Below are 22,063 nucleotides of genomic sequence, written 5' to 3' on the forward strand. Positions count from 1 at the left end.
GATTATTATCATTAAGTGATGATTATGTCATGCTGTATATGATTATTATTATTATTAACTGATGATTAAGTTGTGTTGTTATGTTATTATGAAATGATGATTAGAAGTTGGTTGAACTATTAAAAATTATTACATGAAGAATTATTATTACTAATAGATGAAGTTATTTATGTTGTTAAATATAATTAATGAATTATATGCTTGATATTATTGTTTTGTGAAATCTCACCCCTTCTGCTTGGAAATGTTGCTCTTCGTATGAGTAACTTGCAGGTAACCAAGAATAGTTGATGTCGTGTGAGCTTTCTCTCTCGTGTGTCCTAGGTGCTCTGATACGTAACGGGATGTGAACTTTGTTATTGCTTTTCTATTCCTTACGTATTGTTTTAGAAGATTTATGACTATGTTTTTAGATTGGATTTTTATGAGACATTTATGAAGAGGCCTTCGTGCCAAAGACTGTTTTAGTTATTGAAATAAATTCCGCTGCGAAGTATTAAAGATCTTGTATTTGAATTTTAAAGGATAAATAGTTATTTATTCAGTTTATGATTTTAAGAAAAGAATGTGACATTCCGTTTATGTTGAAAAACTCTGATTATTTATGCGAAATTTTTATGTTGGAAAAACGGGGTGTTACACAATTGGCCGTTTTTTTTTTTTTCTTCACGAAACTATAGACCATTCTTTTTTTTTTTTGTTTCTTATATATATATATATATATATATATATATTTTCCCTTTCTAATGGAGTGTAAATAAAAGGGTGGTTATGTCAATTACTAAAAATAGATCATTCTTTCCTCAAACTTTCGAATCCACTTTCTCTTAAACCAAACAACCAAAACAATCATCTCACTTTCCACTCTCATTTTTTCCTCATACAATCTTTCTTTCCTTTCACTTTCGCACTTCAACCAAACAAAGCCTTAAAGATAAAGTTAAAGCGGCAGAGGTGACTAAAAAGCTTGGGACGATACTTTTGAAAAAGTGAATTACATTTCTGTTATAAATAATGAAACTGATTTTATTTTTATAATATCTGGCAGTTAAAATTCATATTTAATTTATGTTTTGTTAAAAAAATCTAATTTTTGTAATATTATAAATTTTTCTGCAAATAATTTACTTTAAAACATGGACCTCAATTGAAAATGAAAAACTTTTAAGAAACTAAAATTTGATGGAAAATTTAAAAAGGCTAAAACGAAAAATTGACATATTTATTTATATGAATAAAAAACATAAACTCTTATTTTTAATCTCAAAAATGCAACAAAAAAAAAATAAAAAAAATAAAAAAATGTTAATATTGTCAAAATTTAAGACCCAAAAAACAAGCACAGTAAAGCCTGAGCTGAGGTAGTGGCAGAAGAAGAACTTTCTCTTCACTTCATCCAAACCCTCCACAAAACCTCTCATTAGGGTTACAAATCTTCAACAAGAATGGAAGCATCCACCACCACCCGCAACCACTCATCCAAACGCAAATTCAACGACACCGTTTCATCCTCCACCAACGACATTGATCTCTCCCTTCTCGAAGCAATCGAGAAATCCCAACCCACAATCGACGCCGTCGACAACCGTACCTTAAAAAAGCTCGTCCTCTCCTTCGAACGCCGATTGAAGGAAAACATCGAAGCACGTCTCAAGTATCCAAATCAACCCGAACGTTTCGCGGATTCCGAATTGGAGCTCCACGAAGAGCTTCACAAGCTTAAAGTTCTTGCTGGAGCACCGGAGCTTTATCCGGATCTTGTTAACCTCAATGTTGTTCCGTCGATTGTTGATTTGTTGAATCATGATAATACTGATATTGCTATTGATGTGGTTACGTTGATTCAGGATTTGACTGATGAAGATGTGCTTGATGAGAATGATGAACCTGCTAAGGTTCTTGTTGATGCGTTGGTGGATAATAGTGCGTTGGAGCTGCTTGTGCAGAATTTGCATCGGTTGTCGGAGAAGGATGCGGATGAGAATGCTGCGGTTTATAATACGCTGGCGACGATTGAGAATTTGATTGAGGTGAAACCGGCGGTGGCGGAGATGGTTTGTGAGAAGACAAAGCTGTTGAAGTGGTTGTTGGGGAAGATTAAGGTTAGGGAATTTGATAGTAATAAACAGTATGCGTCGGAGATTTTGGCAATTTTGTTGCAGAGTAGTACTGCCAATCAGAAGAAATTAGGGCAGATGAATGGGGTGGATGTGATGCTTCAGGCGGTGGCAATGTATAAGTCGAAGGATCCGAAGAGTTCGGATGAGGAAGAGATGGTGGAGAATTTGTTTGATTGTTTGTGTTGTTTGTTGATGCCATTGGAGAATAAGGAAAGGTTTGTGAAAGCTGAAGGGGTTGAATTGATGATAATTATTATGAAGCAGAAGAAATTGGCGTATGCGTCGGCTATTAGGGCGCTTGATTTTGCTATGACGAATTACCCTCCGGCTTGTGAACGTTTTGTTGATGTTTTGGGATTGAAGACAGCTTTTGCAGCTTTTATGGGTAAGGCAAGTGATACTGCTTTTTCCACTTCCAAACCGATTTTGTAGAACTGTCAAGAGTTTATATGTTAAATTATGTGATATCTTGTTATCTTATAAATCGGTTGCACTTGCACTAAAAGAGTTTTGTTTGTCATATATAGATTCCCATCAGTAAAAAGAACAAGAAAGAACGGTACCAGGAGGAGTTAGAGGAGCGCATTGTGTCGCTTGTTGCTTCATTGTTTGGTAAGCAGGCAAGTCAAGTTTCATTTGAGTTTTGACATAATATGTGTACACACCGACGCTGTACTGTACTTTTCCCTTATCTGTTATGTGATATTGAACTTCAGTAATATATATACTTTACCATTGGTATCTTCAGTAATATATATACTTTACCATTGGTATCACGAAGGAGAGGTTAACTTGTTGGAAATGAGTGTGAAGATAGACAAGCTTATATTTTTATTTTCATACAATGAAAAACCTTAGATGATAGAACTATCTAATACAGGGATGGATACATCATATTCAACTTTCCTTGAATCGTCCCTAATATACAGACTAATACTTTGCAAAGTGACATCAAGTGAATCCATGCGTGAATTGAAATATGCATTAGTTAGACGCAATGCGCATGTACCTTAATTTTTCCTTTTTTAGATGTTGAACTTGAGTACTCTATATCTTTCCAGGTGGAATCTTGAGGGGCTCTAGGAGAGAAAGATTATTAAGTAAATTTGTTGAAAACGAATGCGAGAAGATAGATAGGCTAATGGAACTATACATCAGGTAGGTTGATCTTGTCCTCTTTCTCTCATGGTGTTCATGATTGCTGAACTTAATCCATTTGTTCCATCCTGTATTAATCTGGTTCTTAGTACACATCTTTGTATGTATAGAATCATAAAAGTTGCGGCAGTAGAAATCTTGACTCAGCTTATTTTTCATTACTTTTCCCCTCCCAGATATTCGGATAGAGTAAAAGCTGAAACTGAACGGTTGGATCAAATTGAGTTTGATGACTTGGAGGTAGTTTACTTATTCTGCTTGTTTATGTCAGATTGAAGTAACCTTTCTTATTTTATTTAGCAAAGTCTAATATTTCTGTATTTTATAGATGGATGAAGATGAAAAGTACAATCGTAAACTAGAATCTGGACTTTATACTCTTCAGGTAAGTTTATTCTACTGAAAAACTGATGCTGAGAAATGGGTTGGTAGTAGTTTTTGTGTTTTATGAACTCATCCATAACCGCTTCAAAAAATGGGGCTGTCATTTTATCATATTTAAAAAATATGTTTGGAATTTGTTCTTTATACTTAGAAAACTTCCATTTCAAATTGCATTCAAGATTTTTTTTAGTAAATACCAGTGGTGGTTACTGCTTATAATAGCTCCGCCTCAATGAGATGCCAGTTTTACAGCACCTTTTTCATACTGACAAATTTATATATGATTTTTCAGTTGGTTGCTGTCATTTTGGGTCACATTTGGTGCTCCGAGTAAGTGGTTGCATCTTTTTATGATAAAGTTAAGAGCTTTTAGTTACTTATGTTTTCACCTTGCCTGACTAAATTAAATTATTTGTGGTCAGGCATTCGCAGATGAGAGGAAGAATTGAACTACTTCTCAAGCAGAACAAACTTAGTAAACAGCATGTCAAGGATATACTTCAGGTATATATCCTCTGGCTATGATTGAATAAATTCATATTTTATATTTTGTCACTCTGTTAGTGTTGGTTTTTGCATTTAAGATGCATCGATGAAGTCCCAATTCCCAAATTCAGAAGCTCTAATGGATTGCTTTTTTTCCCCCTTTAGGAATATCATGACAATATTGGCGATCTTGATGGACCAGAAGAGAAGGAGCGAGCACAGACAAAGATTCAGAAGTTCTTAATGGCGTTATAACTATTGTAAGGCTTAATAGTGGAAACTTCATTGGAAGTGATTAGTATTTTTCTTCATTTTGCCCCTCTTTCCTAGTGCATGTAAAATCTGTTTTGTCGGGAGAATGAGAGGATAATTGAGAAAGAAACACTGATATGTGGTTGTTGAGATCATAGTCACTTACAGTTTCCGACTTTCCGTCACATCAATTTCTGTAGTTATACTGGATAATATATTTTCTTTTTCCCTAGGGGCGGGGAGTTGATCTTGAATCTTCTTCATCCTAGCAATTTTAGACCGTTAGGGAAATCTTCTAGTATTGATAGGTTGTTTTAACGCTGATAATTGTTGAGTTTCATTTTAAGTTTGAAAACATTAGTTAGAGTTGCATTTAGTTAAAGTTAGTCCGAATTGCAATTTATTTTTGAAGGGATCAAATGGTTATATAGTATTCTTTAAACACTAGTAATTACGTTAATATGAAGTTTATTTGAAATATATCGGCGGTAAAAATACACGAAAGTAAAATAACGCGTCAAAGTATATAATGACAGATTAAACGATTCGGTGATAAAGGAAGCAATCACAAATGCTTTTTATTAATCATAGTAGCATTGGACGTAACAGTGTTAGAATTAATGGTTTGAATATGTAATTCGTTTACCGATTCAAATGAATGTCACTTTAACAATAAACTTTTACAATAAATTTGTTTCAAAATGAATGTCACTTATATTTTTCAATGTAAAATTGTTGTTTTACTTTCAATTGTAACCTCTAATTAGGTAAGTATACACTATTTCTAAAGGATTACACCAATAATTAATAAGGTTAGTTTAGTAAAATTGTCTTGCCTTTTGACGCCATTATTACAATTTTTTAATATTTGTGTAACAACCTTAAACGACACTCATTTTTAATTTTTTTTTTTTTTTGGTACAACACTCATTTTAAAACTTAGTGAGTGGTTTTGTGAAATGCATTTAGTGCAGTAAAAAATAACACAATTTTGATCTCAACCATTTGATCAATTTATACCATAAAAAAATAGTTTGCCAAAGTTATTATAACATAAATCTATAACAGCCACAGCAGCAAATCCTATTGACCATTGTTTACAAACTATTAAAAAAACGTGGGATAAATGTCAATGGGATTGGCACCCTCTGTCGTCCTTGAAACACCGAAGTTTCATGTTACGACAGCAAACCGTGTCAAGCCCTTGGATTTAGCAACCATATCTTACATGATCTTGATTTAAAATGGTACTTGGTGCACCCCATTCATTACCACCTCGGTTGCCATGGCCTGGTCCTACCCCTGCCCCTGGACGAACCTCTGTTATACTGGGAACCTCTTGTAGACATTGAACCTCTGGTATACAGATATATAATTAGCTCTTCAGACAACAACGCCATTATAATATGCTTTGTCATATTTGTGTGTACTTAAAAAAGTAATTTTTCTTACCTGGAGGTTGTAGCAAATGTCTCTGATTTGCCTTGTAGACTAAGTTTCTTGAATGGTGATTCAGATTCGTCAAGGAATTCAATCTCAAGCAAGGCATCCTCAATAGCCTCGGCCAGTTTCTTGTCCTCATCGGCATTATGGAAACACCCTCTTTCCTTTGCATCAAGTACTAGTTCTTTCCATATAGAATCACTTTTTTCTAAAGTTGTTTCATTTCCTAATATCCAAAGGCAATGTCTGCACGAATTACCAATTTTACTATCAGCTTATGTATCAGAACTTGGAAGCAGCAAGAGTATCACATATAATAATTGTAGCATACCTAGCCCGAGTCAGTGCCACGTTTGCTCGTTGTCTGTTGGAAAGAAAACCTATTTTTGCATCCTCGTTAGATCTCACGGTGGAGATTATTATTATATCTTCTTCACCGCCTTGAAAGCCATCGACAGAACGAACACTAACAGAGAAGTTAGGATCAGAAATAGAATTGTTCGGCTTTATTTTTTCTTGGATTTCGTACACCTGAGCATTATACGGAGATATGATTCCAATGCTAACTTTCTTTCTTGTCCTATGAAATTCTGTAACAAAAAAGCAAACGGCGTATCCAAAAGAAGAAGCTTTCTTATTTGAGAACAAAATGCAACACTAAACCCACTAACACATATACATAGACATTATATATATTATGAAGAAAGAGACACTAGCCTTCTTTAAGGCTTCCAATGATCTTGGAAATAACAGCAGCCTCGACCATATTCTTCGAACTGTGTCCGCGACCTCGTTGTTCTTTACCCTTAGCTATGTTTATAAAGGAATACGATGCATACATTTTTCCTTCAAGGAAACACCTATTATAGCTCATTTCTCTGACAATTGGGGCATCAACAAGTTGCTCCTCGTAGAATTCTTTATTTGGGAACAAGCTGATGGATGGATGCATCCTATACTGAGTATTAAGAAGATGCTTCTTGTATCCCAACGATACCAGCCTCTCAAACAAACTTCTTCCATATCCAGCCTCTTCAGTAACCTTTAGAGTTGATAGTTATAATCATGTAAGAAAATATTCTTAAATGATGGACACTATCCAAATCGCAAAAAATGACAGAAAAACAATTACCGTGCTTTTGACCACTGCAGGAAGTTGTCTCTCATCACCTATGAGGACAGCATGGTGGAGACCTGGCAGCTGTAATGGAATGGCTGATTCACATTCTTTTAGCTGAGCTGCTTCATCAATAACTAGAAATTTTATCGGTGTCATTCCTTCTGTGAAAAGTCTAGTAGAACTTGATGCAGTACAGAAAATCAGGCTTGCATTCATCAAGCAAAATTTTTCTATTTCATATTTTTCAGTTATGTTTGGAAGTGAAATCTTCTTAAGAAGTGATCTTAGTAAGCAAACGCAGTCTTCCGTTGTGTTGTTTAACCTTCCAAGGCAGTCAAAAATGCTTTCTCCATCTCCATGATCGTCGAGAGTTTGTTTCAACTTGGCTTTACACATGGAGCTTTCAAGAGATGTTAGCAAATCAAGAGCTATAGGAATTTTCTTCATCTCCTCAAATGGAAATAAAGATGTTGGTAGGTGTGTATACAAGGTTTTCTTACATAACTTGAGCTCCGCTACAATGGAACTGAATCTCATCTTAACAAATTGCTCAAATGTCATGATACTATTCTTTTTATCTTCCTTATATGAATGGTATTCCTTCTTCACAAATTGCGCTAACGTCAGAGGATCATCATTCTTCTCATGCTGCTTGTATGAACTATATGCAAGTTCAACCTCTTCGTGTTTTAGCATTGTAAATTGTTCTAATGACATAATACTATTTTCTGCATCAAGCTTATACATACCATATTTCTTTGAGGGGTTCTCAAGCAATGCGATCATTGATTCTAAGTAATGTTTCCATCCAGTGAATGGAGCAAAACACCTCAAAAGATTACTTACGCGATAATCAAGAAAGATATCCTGGAGGCATCGGTAACAGTCGACTTTCATTCGAGACCTGTTGCCGAATATCACTATGTCACCAAGGCCATATGTATCAACATCATGCTCAAGTGACTTCTCAACTAAATTCTGCAAGCGAGCAGCCACTTCCAACACTGCAGTATTAGTTGGAGCACATGTTAATGTTCTGGCTTTAAACTTGAGCAGGGAAAATAACAAGGAAGCCACTGTCTTTGTTTTGCCGGTCCCTGGTGGGCCCCAAATAAGTTTAATAGTGTCACTATGATGACATTCCCTCATGGAAACAGAGCTTAAAACTGCATCTTTTTGGGATTCATTCAGATTCTCAGACTGGATCATGGTATGTACTTTAGAACAAGCAGCAATATCAATATGGTTTTCCCCATAAATACAAAGTTGACAGTTTTCTCCGTTCTGCAAAATACGTAGTAAACATGAGTTAGTTAATAAAAAAAGTAAGCATGTTTCCTTTATAGCTATAAATACAGATAAAGAGAGAATCTAACGACAAAAGAATTTTGATCCAGCTTTTCAAGGGTTCAATTAGCGAATAAAGATTCTCTTCAATTTTCAGAAAAAATAAAGATTCGTCACTAGAGCTTAGGTGTGTAAAGGATCATATGATATGGTATCATGCTACTTGTGCATCTATCTAATGCATATAAACATTTCTAGGAAAAATTTAATATTGGTAATTAACAAGTTACACAATTCGTAAATATGATAAAGTAGTATATTATTTATAAGAACACTCGTTAGGAAATTAGTGATTCTTACATTTGAATCAGCTTGCAGCACCTTTTTAATCATGTTCATCTTTGCACCTTCCAATTCTGAGTTCAAGGCTTTCCAAATGCGAATATTTGTTGTCAGATTTAAAAGATAGACAGCATAAAGCTTTGGTGCATTATTGCTCCTCAAGTAATTAGAGTCAACCTCCATGTCAATGCATTTGGAAGACAGAATTGATATTTCGCCACTACTTTCTTTTGATCCATAAACATAAGCAATGTGATAATATCTTCTTGGCCTGTTTAAGTCTTCGACAGTTTTCGGTTTGAAGTCTGTCAATGCAATGAGATCTCCAACCTCTGGCTGATATGGTCCTACATCTTCTGTATCATTCTTAGTTCTGCTCACCGAGATTTGATAAAGCAGGAACTTGGATGATATGAAGCTTTTGGATCTTTCAGGCGTAGCTATCAATATCTCACAAAAAGGAGCCCGGTTCACGCCATACAAGCTTGAAGACAGATCACTATGAGTTTCCTCAACCAATGAAGGAATAAAGGAGTTTAAGTAATTTGTTACTGTCATGAATGTATGTGGGATCTTCTCCACCTGCGATATAAAGAATAATGTTTTAGGCTACATGTTTTGATAAAGTGTCTTTAGAGGGACACAACAGTTTTTAACATATCGATTTATAGCGGACGCAAGAACTTCCGGTTTCACCAGTTAAATAGATTTGATATCATATCTATACTATATATAAAGAGAATACATGAATTTGGACCGAATTTTTTCTTGCATAAAGTGTAATATATTATTGAAATTCATTCTAACTAAAGAAAGAAAAACCTTGTGCCTGCAGAAGTTTTGGTTGCGAACATCGTTGAAAGTCCAAGAAAATACAATTTCCACCAAACTTGCAAGATCAAGATCTTCCCTCTCAACATTAAAACTCATCTCTATAATTTGCTCCTTTTTATGACCACTTCTTTATCAACAATGTACACTCAAAGCTTCTTTTTATACATGTGTGTGGATGAACCAAAACACAAGGACAGACATATAAAAAGAATTTCTTAGAGATGAAGAAACTAAATAGTTAACACAAAACTTGCTCATCAGGTATACCATAGTTTGTTTCATAGTACTACTAATAATGAAAGTGAAAAGAAGATTCTCCTCGTATATTAATTTAATGGAACTTTATTGTACGGTCATAAAAAGTAACATGACGTATATAATAAACGTCACAACTAAAGGAATAACAAGTGTTAAAAATATTAATAAAGGTGGCATGGAATGGTTATAAATGATTATAGTTATAATTATACAGTGAAAAGCAAAGCATGCTACAAGACAAAGGTGCAAAGAAATTGACGTCAAGTCAATTACATTATTTGATTTGAGCATGGAAAAGTGGTCGGCTACTTGGTTTCATGCAATAGTATTGGTTACTTCCTAGCAATTTGATGGAATGCCAAAGGAAGCTACCTAAAAGGAAAGTATAATGCTGAAAAAACTACTATGATATATGGTGTAGAAGACTGGTAATTTCCATTACATAATGTTGTGGGGTTATATATTTCCATTAGTTTGGTTACTTTAATGGAAATTGTTGAAAACCAACTATTGATATTACTCTCCTCTCGACTTTTTAATGAAAGAAACTTAAATTACATTTTTAATTTTTCTTTTGTTAAAGTATACACTTCAATCACTTAAAAGTGAATATATAGAGTAAATTGCGCTTCGTTCCTCACTACTAAAAAAACAAAATTTAGTGAGGTAAAACGTAAAATCCCTCTCTAATTCCGTCACTAAATTTTGCAACCAAGGAATTTGTGAGGAATTTCATTTTTTCCGTCACTAATTTTCCTCGCTAATTTTACTATGTTAAAATTTCAATAAGTATTCTTCCAGTAAAAACACATAAATAAATATTCTTGCGATAACAATTAACTTTAAGACAGTCAAAGTTTGGTTTGGTTTGATTTGTAATTAAGGAGTTGGCTCATAATTTACAAAGGCGTGAGATAACCTCTCATCGCGGACGTAAAGATCTCTTTGATGAGTGATATGTAAGAACTTTTAAATCTTTAGATTTATTGATTCCGATAAACCGTCGAAATCCAAATCACGTAAACTTTATTTTATAAAAAAAGATACTTTAAGCCACCATTTTTATGATTTTTTTTTCATTATAAATTTCAATATAATGATTACTACTAACTATGAATGTTCTAGTAAAAAAAAACTAACATTTACTCAGAAAAACTTATAATTTGTGCTCGTAGAATATAAAATTCAGTTTTAAAGAGATTTTTTTTAAACTTTATTAATTTTTTCAAGTTTTAAAACAAAATCGAGAGAGAAATATGCATATTAATGACATATTAATCGAGATAGAATCTAAAACAACATATTAATGACACTATGACTCTAAAATAGAGAGAGAAATATGCATTAGAAGTTTGGTTAAGGAGATGAGTGTACATTTTATATTAGAAGGGAGGGGGACATAATATATATACAATCTTAAATTGGAGGTAATATAATTCTTTTGCATATTTTAGAAAAGTATAATTTAATCACATTAAGGAAAGTAGGGTGTAACTTACTCTAAAAGTGAGTTGAAACAAAATCGAGTAAACCATTAAAATGATCCATGTATTTGTAAGTCACTCTCAAATTAATCCATGACTCTATTGATATTTCAAACTACTCCATGTCTGTGTCAAAAATTTCTCAATTAGGTCATTCGTCATGGGACAAAAACATAAAAGATAATGATCTAATTGAGAAACTTTTGACAAAAAAGAGACTAGTTTGAAATATTAATAGAGTCGAGAAATAGATTGAGAATGACTTATATATGAATAGGAACCATTTTAGCGGTTTACTCAAATAAAACCCAATAAAGTAAATATATATGAATTAAGAGACAAATTCAGATTCAATGCAATGCATGATCCTCCCTCTTGGCATTAAAACTCATCTCCGTACTTGGCTACTTTTTATGACAACTTCTTTCTCAACAAGGCCATCAAAAGCATGTAGCAGCAATGTCCACTCAATGCTTCTTTTTATACATGGAAGGACAGACATATAAAGAATTTCTTAGACATGAAGGAACTAAATAGTTATCACAAACTAAACTAGCCCAGTTTGCCACACCAATAAAGTGAATATAATATGAATTAAGAAAGAGATTCAGGGCATGATCCTGCTAGTGTGGCAAACTTGACTAGTCCAGTTTGCCAAAACAGTGAAATGTAATTTCCAGCAGTGGCAGCGGAAGGGGCTAGGTGACAACGGTGGTGGTTGAAGGACGTAGTGGTAGAGGAGGGTGTTAGGAATTGATGGCAACGTGCGTAGGATGGAAGGTTTCAGGTGACAAACATTGGTTGGGATCAGGTGATTACATACAAAAACACGAGAAAATATGAAGTAAACAAAGACAACACCTGATTGTTCTTATTTTCTTGTTCTAAAGAGTAGGAAATAATAACTTTTGAGAACAAATACCTGTTCAAACAACTTTTTTTTTTTTTTTTTTTTCATCTTTTAAAAGCAAAAAATAAATATATAATCAAACACACCCTAAAAAGATCAGAACGTTTCATCTCATATAAGGTGATCAATGCACATGTATCTGTTGCACCAACCTAATGCCTAATTGACTACTCAAATAGCCATATACTACAGAAAACTATCACTTGTTTTGATGAGTGGAGGTCATCCAAAGACAATTTCAGAAAAGTGAGTAGGAAACATGCCAATTTGTATGGTAAATGGTATGATACTGAAAAATACACCTGAAAACATCAAAGCAAATCCAAGTTTCTCATACTATTTTTGCTTCTTCCTTGTCATATCCAAATGGAATCTTAAATTGAACTAGGAATGAAAATCCAATTTATATAGAACCAATGCAAACCCAAAAAAGGCAAATGTTTTACTTCATATATTGCTGCCTTTATGCGTATATACAGTAAATTCTTCTAGACGAAATATACACATGTGGTTTGTGAATACTAGGTGTCTGTGTGCCTAAAAACATACAGCTTTGATCTCTTAACTGTTGAATTGATTCAACAAGTGACAGAAGAGCACGGCGACACTATAGAGGATCCAAGTCATGGAAAATATGTGATTGGCTCAGGATGTACTATTTCAAACTCCAGGAAATTATTCTAGGTACATTTCTGTCACCCAGTATTGGCTCCTTTAAAGTACTGGCGGTCCAAGAGATAAGTGCAGAGCTTTAACCATTGATCAATGATCAACAATATAGATTTTGGCTTCATAACTTGTAATATATGTGCATGTATTTAATCTCAATCGCTGAATTATAACCCCACATTTTACCCTGTAAAGTGTATCCTTCACTTCAGAGGGAGTCAAATCCCTCGTCCTAAGCAATGTTACAATAAACTGATCAAGACTAGGCAGACCTTGCGGTTCCCGTTGCAGCAGATGCCTTTCAAAACATGAAATTTTAGGTTTGCTTTCCAAACCAAAGCTGTATGGTATATGATCCCAAAATCCAATATTTCTGAAAATGGAAAAGTAAAAAGAATAAATAATGTGAAAGCGCATGAAGAAACCTGATTGGAAAGTTCATAAATAAATCGCTCAAATGTGCAAGAGACCCTAATCTTGATTTACTATTAAGTTTCAAGATGGACATATAAGCTAGGAACAAAGGTCAATATCTCATTTTCATTAATTAAAGTAAAAGCCTACTTCATAATTTAGAATTATGTACAAAAAAAATCTAAAATAAGACATGGCCATGAAATTGCAGTTCCAAAAAAGGCAAGAACAAACTTGCTTGTGACTTGACTGAATTTGAGACCATAGTTTTCTAATATCTCTTTGTACTTGCATTACACTAATCTATTCTATATCGTAAAAGCCTACAAAAATAATATGCATATTAGCTTACATATAACTGAATTTTCTTTATTTTTTCAAAGAAAGGAGAGGTTTTGTAGTAGGGACAAAATTCAAGAGAGGTGAGAAGAGGGTAATATACCAATTCATTCAAATTTAAACATCCCTCAGTTGGAGCGAATCAAATTGGTTGCATATTAACTGCATTGGATCATCTTGTGGCAGATTATGATTGGTTTGATTATTCAAATTAGCCGGCCATCTCAATGGAACCACAAAATCCCTGCGGTAACTGATTATATTAGCACTTATACTTCAAATCACTTTTCCACTATTGTTAAAAATGTGAAGCTAATCATGCAATTAGTAGTAGAGTCATACCTATTAGAACACCTGATTTTGCAGCATCTCTGAATATCAACAGAATAACTCCTGCAAAAGATGTCAATATCCCTCACCATCTTGGATACCTCGGATAATGGCAAAACATCCCAAAGCTTCAAAATCTGAACATAATCTGAATTTTCCTCAAGAATGTCAATGGTCCATACAATATAAAGTAACTCGTTGACCTTGCACAGCCCTAACAGTTGGGAAGAAGTATCATCTACAACTCCAATATTTATCTCCCGGTGAGGCTGATGCCACCCACTTGAAAGTTGCATCAGCAGGGAACATATTTTCTTGCAATCCTCGGTGCTCTTGATTCTTGCCATAGAGATCAGAAAACTTTGATCAAAGCAAACCTATAATTAAGATAAGATATATAGTCACAAAAGATTGAGAACACATGTAAATATTTAAGCTGCTTAAAAAATCTAGAGAAGACTTTTTTTTCCTGCTGCATTTGTGATAATGGTTAAAAAGCGGCTAATACTCATCAATCTCAATACCTTTTCCTTTAAGGAAAGAGGATTTTAATTTTAGTGCACTTTTCAGTGATGATAAACCTACTGAGCTGTAATGAATATCATTTGATAAATTTGTGGTGTGAGAAAAATTTGGGTCTAAGCAAACTGACTGGTCAGGGCAGAGCACAAGTCTGAACTAGTGATCAGAAGAGACCTCTACAAGTGATCATTTACATTGTGTTCGACGGTAACAAGATACATTACAACAAGGAAACATGTTAAGATTAGGAATTTTCTATATGGGATAAATAATGGCAAATCCGCTAATTGACTAACTAGGAATTGCCATGTAATTAGGAAAGAAACTAGATTATGAATTTACCATGTCTCGATGATAAATAAGGATAAAGACACGACTACAAATTCTAGAAGCATACCTTCCATGTTGCTTTTCTAAATAGCAGAGAACTCATATTCAGTAGATCACCAACTTGACCAAGCTCAATCATGGCAGTTGCAATAGCATGAGACAACCTCTCATCCTCATCAGCACTATGAAAACACCCTCGAGCTACCGCATCATAGAGTAATACCTCCCAAATGGAGCCACTATTCATCAAAGTTTCACCATTACCTATTATCCAGAGGCAATACCTGCATAAACAGGGAAAAGTACATCCATAAATCAGCTGTGTACGGTATGAAGGGAAAAATATAGATCAATAGTGTGTACAGTATCAGGGGCACAGATCATACATGTAGGTGTCTGTTAGGACTATTAGTGAGGGTTAGTTGGTTAGTTAAGTCAGTTGTGTTGAAACATTTAGAGTATGTTTATAAACATTAAGCGGAGGTTTAGAGAGAAAGTATCCTTTCAGTTCAGAGGTAGCTGGGACCTTCAAGCAATGGGAACGAGTAGGCCCTTGAAGTTTTGGTGATCTACCTTCATAATTTGGTGAGATTTACCCCATTTTTCTATACATACACTCCTAAGTAGTGGTATTAGAGCTCCTACCCAAGGAGTTAATCATGGCAAGCTTGCAGCTGGTGTCCAGAATAGATGTTAGAAAATATTATTGCAGAATATTGAAATGATTTATCATGGGATGATTTTAGAGCAGCAGTAATTAGGTTTCAGCCTACCATGCTGCAGAATTCCAGGGAGCAAGCTAAGAGAATGGAAAATGTTGAAGAGATAGAATCAGACATGTTGTGATAGAGAGCAAACCAGCAAGGCAGAAACACAGATAGTTGGAGACAAATAATACGAGAGATGATGGGAGAACTTGATTAGTTAATGAAGGGAAGGGAAAAAGTCAAACTGCACCACAGAAGGGGGTTTGGGCTGCACAGGGGAAGTAGAAACGGACGGAAAGATGATGTCCCCTGTGGGTGCCGGATGAGGGGGCATCAAGGAGGCATGAACTGACATCAACCATGGACTGGGGGTTGAGCAAGCTAGGCAACCCACCACCCATTCCAGAAGCAAGAGACTCAAGTTCGTTCTATTAGGTAAGTCCAAATGGATTGGGATGTTTTCTATATCGGGTTGGGTATTGTTAGTTGAGCAAGTTAGAGTAATTGGTGGTTGTTAGTTAAGAGTTCTAACAGAGTCTGGCGAAGAAAGGCTATAAAGTGAGAGTGAGTGAAGATCGGGATTACTCTAGATAGTTGAGATTGTTGGTGGAAGAGATCCCAACTTTTGAAATCCTGAAAGGAGCAACAACAGTGTGTATTCATGTTATTAACCTGGGTTCCATTAGTGATCAAGGCCAAAGTTATTTCATCAACAATGTCATGTATTTTCTTTTATTCTTCTTTTATTTAATTTGAATGAGCTAGTGTCTATCATGTTCAAATGGGTTTGGATTTCCTGCAATCAAGAAATCCACAGTCAAACAATCTAGACCATCTGGTCAGATAGGATGACGCGCATTCCAACTTGGCATTTTGAATCAAATTACAAAGTTGAAACATGAGTCGTCTGATCTTGAATGACGGTCCAGATTGCGCAACCTGGGAAAATGTATGATTTTTTTACTCCATGGGGGACCCAGATCTCATCCAAAGATGGAACTGGAACATCGGAATGGAAAATTTTAAGTTTTTAGATGGGCAGGAAAAATCCTAATAAACATTGAAGCTTGCATCACAATAAATTCAACAACAGTAGCAGAGACGAAGGTGGAAATAAATTGTGTCCAACGACTCTAGAGATGCCACATAATTTGGCAGAGGACAAGAACTAACACGAGATATGAGATACAAACTTTTAGGCCAAACTCAACTAGTTAATAAGACGGAGTATTAAGGTAATGAGCTGTTCCAAAAAATACAGATTGGTATTGACAAAGGGTATGATGCTCAAGGAGGTTTATGGGCTGTGCAAATCCCGTGAGACCTTCAAGCAAATACTACAAGTTTGTTCGGTTGACAAAAGGTATGAAGCTTTAACTAAGAGTTGGTAGCAAAGGATCCAAGGAGTTTCTTATTTCACATTTGTATTGTTAGGTGTCTGTTAGAGACTGGATGCCAACGAGTTTGTTCGGTTAGCTTGCTTAGATAGTTGAAGCATATTGCCTATAAATAAGAGGAAAGGTTGAGACTTAAGAGAGAGAGAGAGAGAGAGAGAGAGAGAGTATCCTATTATTAGAGACGAAATTGGAGCCTTTGCTCCAAGAGAGGAGAAAACTCTTAAGTTATGCTAATGCAGGGTTCTACTAACTTTGTAATTTGAGGAGAATTCTCCCTTGTAAGGCATAAAAGGTTCCTAACACATACCTTGCTCTTGTTAGAGAAACATTAGTTCTTTGAATATTAGAAATGAATCCCACGACTCCCATGCTGTTATGTCTGACAGTAGATATTATTATCACATCCTCTTCACCCCCTTGGAAACCATCAACTGTGGAAACCTTCACGGAAAAGCCATCATTGACATCACCACCAAACCTTTTGTCAAGTGTATCTTGGATTGCAACAACTTGGGCTTTATATGGTGATATGACACCAACGCTAACAGTCTGTTTTCTGGAAACTGATTCTGCAAAGATTCAATGCATGGTTGAAAGAAAAAAGAAAAAAAAGTATGATTAATAGTACAAATCAAGCAACTCATAACAAGCATTTATAATCTGATTGTTTGCTTTTACTCATCTTCATAAATTAGATCACATTACCTTTATAAAGGTTAAGAACAATCCCAGATACCACAGCTACTTCCACCATATTTCTACGGCTACTCCCTTCATCCAATTCATCCTCTCCAAAAGCAACATCTATGAAAGAGAAGGACTTAAACATATCTGCACTGAGAAAATGCTTCTCATAGTTTTTCTCTTTGACGCTTGGAGAATCCACAAGTTGATTGTCATAAAATTGCATATTGGGAAACAAGCTAATAGATGGATGCATTCGATACTGAACATTGAGAAGGTGTTTTTTATGACCCAAAAGAACGAGCCTTTCAAACAAACTCCTCCCAAATCCTGCCTTATCAGAAATCTGCATATTAGCAACAAAAAAAATACTGGGATGTTGAAAATTTGATCATGAATTTTAGAAATGAACATGAGAGAGAGAGAGAGAAGCTTGATAGTTGGAAGTCAAGAACTAACAAGATGGAACGCACCTCACTTTTGACTAGTGCAGGCAACTGTTTCTCGTCTCCAATAAGTACAACATGGCGAAGACCGGGAAGTTGTAGAGGTATATTTGCTTCACATTCTTTCAGTTGGGCAGCTTCATCGATAACCAACATTTCTAGTCTATCAAGACCTTCTGAGTACAATCTAGAAGAACTTGAAGCAGTACAAAATATCATGCGAGATGTTTTGAAACAAAAACTTTTAATTGAATATTCATCGAAAAAATCAGGAAGAATCAACAAATCTCGAAGAGATTTCAGTCTTTTAAGGCATTCTTTCCTGGTCATTCCCAGCTTATACTGCCAATTACAGGAACTTATTTTACATTCATCGTCACAAGATGTAGCAAGGGCAAGTTTAAATCCTTGCTCAGTAATGGAATTGTTTGATAACACCGTTTCAAAGACTTTGAGCCAATCAAGGCATTCAAACAAACTTTTCACCACTCTTAACGAAATAAAAGAAGTTGGCAAATGAGTACACATATGCACGGCGAATGTCCTCATCTGCGTCCTGATGAAATTGAATTCTTTCTTGACAAACTCATGAAATGTCAATCTTTTTATTCTATTCTCATAATAAAGAAAATCCTTCTTCTCTTGTTTGTCATATTTACTTTTGTTTCCCTCCTTAAAACACAACCTGTTTTCTCTTAAAGTTTTATTAACTATCCCCTTCCACTCATTTTGCTTACAAACATTTCGATCCTGGGAATAGGTATCCTTTTTCTCCTGATTTGCTTGTTGATCTGCAGTAGCAAGTAGTTCCTTCTCTTCTTTCAAACAATCATAGTTGTCTACCTCATAATCCCTCTTTACGTCGGAACTCAAATATTCATGATACTGTTTTTCAGGGTTTTCAAGTAAGTATGTCACGAGTTCTAAATGATGTTTCCAACCAGACAAAGGTGCAAAGCACTTGGAAAGAATATTTGCACGGTAATCAAGAAATATAACAAAAAGATCATCATCATTGTCAATCTTCATCCGCTTTCTGTTACCAAATAATACTATGTCTCCAAGACCATAAGTGAGATAATCAAGGGACTTCATTACTAGCCTTATAAACCGAGATGTCAATTCCAGCACTGCCACATTAGTTGGGGCACACGTAAGTGTTCTGCATCTCCTTTTGAGAAGGGCAAACAATAATGAACTAGCCGTTTTAGTTTTCCCAGTTCCTGGAGGTCCCCAAATCAATTTCACTGTATTCTTATGAGAACATTCTCTTGCAGCTATACAACTTAACACACCCTCTTCCTGAGCATCATTCAAATCAAATGAACGGATGACAGCACCAAGTCTTGATGTATCAATAGAATGTCTTTCACTAGAGAAACATTGAGCACAGTTTTCTCCAACCTGTACAAAGATTCAACCAACTAAAGTATGTAAATGCATTGATCCAATCAATAGGGCTACCATGAGTAGGTAAGGAATAACATAGGGAGGAAAAAATATGAAAATATCTAGCTTCATCTACAATTGAACTTCCATAAAATAGATAGTTATATTACAAGGTATAAAAATCACATTGCTTACACCAGAATCAGGTTGGAGCAGTTGCTTGATGATATGGATGCTTGGGCCATCTGGATCTGAGTTTAGTACATTCCATATACGAATAAACGTTGTCATGTTGCAAAGATAGACACCAAAACCATATGTGTATGTGTCATCCTTTTGCCGATACTGTTCTAATTCAATGGGCTTTGAGGCTAGTATTTTAGCCTCGTATACATCTTCAGTATATTCCTTCTTTCTAACCCTTTTTATTGAAGCAATACTATAGGAATTTCCAGGTGTATTTAAATCATCGATACATGTTGGTCTCCTATCAGTCAAAGCAATGAGCTGTCCAGTCTCAGGCTCAAAAATATCCCCATCTCCGTCACTATTTGCACCTGTTTTGATTTCAATCTTGTATAGCAAATCAAGTGGAGGATCGTAATCGTTGGAGAGTTCAAAATCAGTTATTTCCCATGCTGGAGCTTTTGACACCATTTTAATGCTTGAGCATAACTCTGTGCGAGTTTCTTCAATAAGAGGAGAAATAAAGGAGTCGAGGTAGTGACCTCCTGACGAGAATGTCTTTGGAATTTGCCTCACCTGTTTATAAGATATATAAAAAAAATTAGTTTTGAAGTTACTTCCAGAATGCAATGAACATTGAGTAACACAATCAAGCAAGTTAGAGATCACATAGAAACATCAAACTTTGGTATATGCAAGTTGAAATAAATAAAAGTTCCTTTTTTCACTAAGGTTGTGTTTGGGGGTTAGGAGGAAAGGGAAAGAGACGGTGATCCCTCACCTTTTTCGGAAGGGAGGGTAAGTAAAACCCCCAATTTGGGGAACTAAAAAAAACAATGGAGGAAAGAAGGCTTTGAAAGCATTTTGGAAAGAAAAAAAGCCAACATGGCAACACCCTTTCCCTCTTATTCAGAAAAACTCCCAAACAAGGGGAGGAGGGCTTACAATAAACTCTTCCTTCCCCTCCCCTCCGACCCCCCTCCCTAACAAAGTCTAAAAAACAAACATTCAAGAACATATCCATGAAATGAAATCCAAAGGGTGTGTATAACAACTATTTTGACTTTCAAAATTTTGTAAATATGTCGGTATTACCGATTGCAATCGACAATTGAGGATAGCTGAAAGACAAAAACCCCTCATTTTAAGCCACCATAAAACATCATGGCACTTCCATCACAAATTGGCCATGGTGGTTGTCAAAAAGTATGTCACCACAATCAACCATAGCCGATATTTGACAACATTGATAAATAATTTCCTTTTCTAACCCTTAGAAGCCCTAATTAACTGTCTACAAAGAAACCAAGGTCCTTTCCTTATTAGATATTCCAATCCACTTCATCAAGTATTTAGTATAAAAATTGAATCCTTCACTGTGCAAATATCAGTATAAAAACCTGTAAATGTTATCAAACATACCAAATTACTGCTACATCAACACTACACTAAGCAACAACATAAAAACCATATAAATGAAATCATCAAAATACTCAACAGTAATAAACACCAAGTTAAACAATCACATTATGAAAAAACACAGAAACTGATGAATGAAATTCACAAGATGAAATTTTTATGATTACAAGTAGTAGTACTAAGAGTAAATTAAAAAGGGTAAGAGAGAAAAGAGTAAAAAAGAAACCTTGTCATGAAAAAGATCATCGTTGAGTATATCTTGAAGTGACCATGAAAACACCAATCTAACCAAGTCTTTTTTACTCGGCTCCATTATCAAAGTGACCATGAAGAAATAAACGGTGATGAAAAGCAAAAAGAGAGAAAATGAAGAGTTTTTGCAGGTTTTGGTGGAACCAAAGGTACCAACGAGGAGGGAAAGGAAACGGAAATGAGAGAACTTTTTTTTTTTTGTTTGTGTTCAATTCAATTAACCCAACCCGAGATATTTGCGATTTAATTCCATCTTTTTCCTAATTTTTTGCCATAAGTTACAGTTTAGTGTACACACACAAACACATATATATTTCCTTTTTTTTTAAAGGATTTTTTTTTCCTATTTATTTTCTGACTTTGATTATACTTTTTTTTTTTTAAATTAGAGTGAAAGGAATGATGTTCCGTTTAAGACACATAAGATTTAATGTTCGAACAATATTTACAAAGAATTTACATTTACCTCATTCAAAAATGGGTAATACGGAAGCTTAAATTGGAATCTCAATTTCGAGTCTTGTCTTTTTACCATTGGATCAAACTTTTATGCCGAAAAAATCATGAAATATAGTTTTGCCCTTGGGAAAAGATAGTAATAATTGATGAAGACTAGGCATGGGTGTCATATTTAAAGGGACCTATTTTGGTTGTTTAAGTCATTTGGAAACAAAGAAACATGTGTACTTTTCGGTATAAGGAAGAAAATTTGAAGTATTTATGTAACAAAATCAGCTTCAATTTTTTTATGGATTTTTTTTTAATAAGGCAAAATGAAATATATTAACAATAAAAACATTTCTCGTAGCATAAGATGTATTAGATTGAAACACAAGAATCTTAAAATTAGAATATAATCAATCAAACAATAGTAAAAAAAAAAATGAGTTATTAACCAATG

General features: G+C 34.8%; 3 protein-coding genes across 3 annotated transcripts; 1 reads left to right on the forward strand and 2 right to left on the reverse strand.

Moving 5' to 3' along the window:
- The first annotated feature begins 1,333 nt into the window (after positions 1-1,333).
- On the forward strand, positions 1,334-4,663 carry LOC11434378 (beta-catenin-like protein 1). Its single transcript, XM_003600557.4, has 8 exons — positions 1,334-2,510; positions 2,648-2,732; positions 3,182-3,278; positions 3,455-3,518; positions 3,607-3,663; positions 3,955-3,992; positions 4,085-4,166; positions 4,314-4,663. The coding sequence occupies exons 1-8, from the start codon at positions 1,446-1,448 to the stop codon at positions 4,401-4,403; spliced, it is 1,578 nt and encodes a 525-aa protein (XP_003600605.1). The 5' UTR covers positions 1,334-1,445; the 3' UTR covers positions 4,404-4,663.
- A 726-nt stretch (positions 4,664-5,389) lies between these two features.
- On the reverse strand, positions 5,390-9,702 carry LOC11426559 (helicase SEN1). The gene is made up of 7 exons (XM_024778379.2): positions 9,415-9,702; positions 8,611-9,174; positions 6,976-8,247; positions 6,561-6,885; positions 6,175-6,433; positions 5,853-6,089; positions 5,390-5,756 (listed from the first exon to the last, which is right to left on the reverse strand). The coding sequence occupies exons 1-7, from the start codon at positions 9,520-9,522 to the stop codon at positions 5,669-5,671; spliced, it is 2,853 nt and encodes a 950-aa protein (XP_024634147.1). The 5' UTR covers positions 9,523-9,702; the 3' UTR covers positions 5,390-5,668.
- A 2,687-nt stretch (positions 9,703-12,389) lies between these two features.
- Positions 12,390-21,401, reverse strand: LOC11413759 (uncharacterized). The gene is made up of 9 exons (XM_003600560.4): positions 21,137-21,401; positions 19,501-20,067; positions 17,944-19,320; positions 17,492-17,816; positions 17,094-17,355; positions 14,750-14,966; positions 13,843-14,207; positions 13,604-13,744; positions 12,390-13,120 (listed from the first exon to the last, which is right to left on the reverse strand). Exons 1-8 carry the CDS (start codon positions 21,236-21,238, stop codon positions 13,618-13,620), a joined length of 3,342 nt encoding a protein of 1,113 aa, XP_003600608.2. The 5' UTR covers positions 21,239-21,401; the 3' UTR covers positions 12,390-13,120; positions 13,604-13,617.
- Positions 21,402-22,063: the final 662 nt, after the last annotated feature.

This window comes from Medicago truncatula, chromosome 3 (genome assembly GCF_003473485.1).
Source record: "Medicago truncatula cultivar Jemalong A17 chromosome 3, MtrunA17r5.0-ANR, whole genome shotgun sequence".
NCBI classification, from domain to species: domain Eukaryota; kingdom Viridiplantae; phylum Streptophyta; class Magnoliopsida; order Fabales; family Fabaceae; genus Medicago; species Medicago truncatula.

What these genes read in the sequence shown, in the direction of transcription:
- LOC11434378 (XM_003600557.4), top strand. Translation starts at nt 1,446, where the DNA reads ATGGAAGCATCCACCACCACCCGCAACCACTCATCCAAACGCAAATTC. An exon ending in TTGAGTTTGATGACTTGGAG is followed by an intron (nt 3,519 to 3,606) that starts GTAGTTTACTTA and finishes TGTATTTTATAG; the next exon opens with ATGGATGAAGATGAAAAGTA. An exon ending in CTGGACTTTATACTCTTCAG is followed by an intron (nt 3,664 to 3,954) that starts GTAAGTTTATTC and finishes ATGATTTTTCAG; the next exon opens with TTGGTTGCTGTCATTTTGGG.
- LOC11426559 (XM_024778379.2), bottom strand. Translation starts at nt 9,522, where the DNA reads ATGAGTTTTAATGTTGAGAGGGAAGATCTTGATCTTGCAAGTTTGGTG. An exon ending in CTGCAGTGGTCAAAAGCACG is followed by an intron (nt 6,886 to 6,975) that starts GTAATTGTTTTT and finishes TCAACTCTAAAG; the next exon opens with GTTACTGAAGAGGCTGGATA. An exon ending in CATTGGAAGCCTTAAAGAAG is followed by an intron (nt 6,434 to 6,560) that starts GCTAGTGTCTCT and finishes TTTTTGTTACAG; the next exon opens with AATTTCATAGGACAAGAAAG.
- LOC11413759 (XM_003600560.4), bottom strand. Translation starts at nt 21,238, where the DNA reads ATGGTCACTTTGATAATGGAGCCGAGTAAAAAAGACTTGGTTAGATTG. An exon ending in CTGCACTAGTCAAAAGTGAG is followed by an intron (nt 17,817 to 17,943) that starts GTGCGTTCCATC and finishes GCTAATATGCAG; the next exon opens with ATTTCTGATAAGGCAGGATT. An exon ending in GTTTCTCTAACAAGAGCAAG is followed by an intron (nt 14,967 to 17,093) that starts GTATGTGTTAGG and finishes CTGTTTATGCAG; the next exon opens with GTATTGCCTCTGGATAATAG.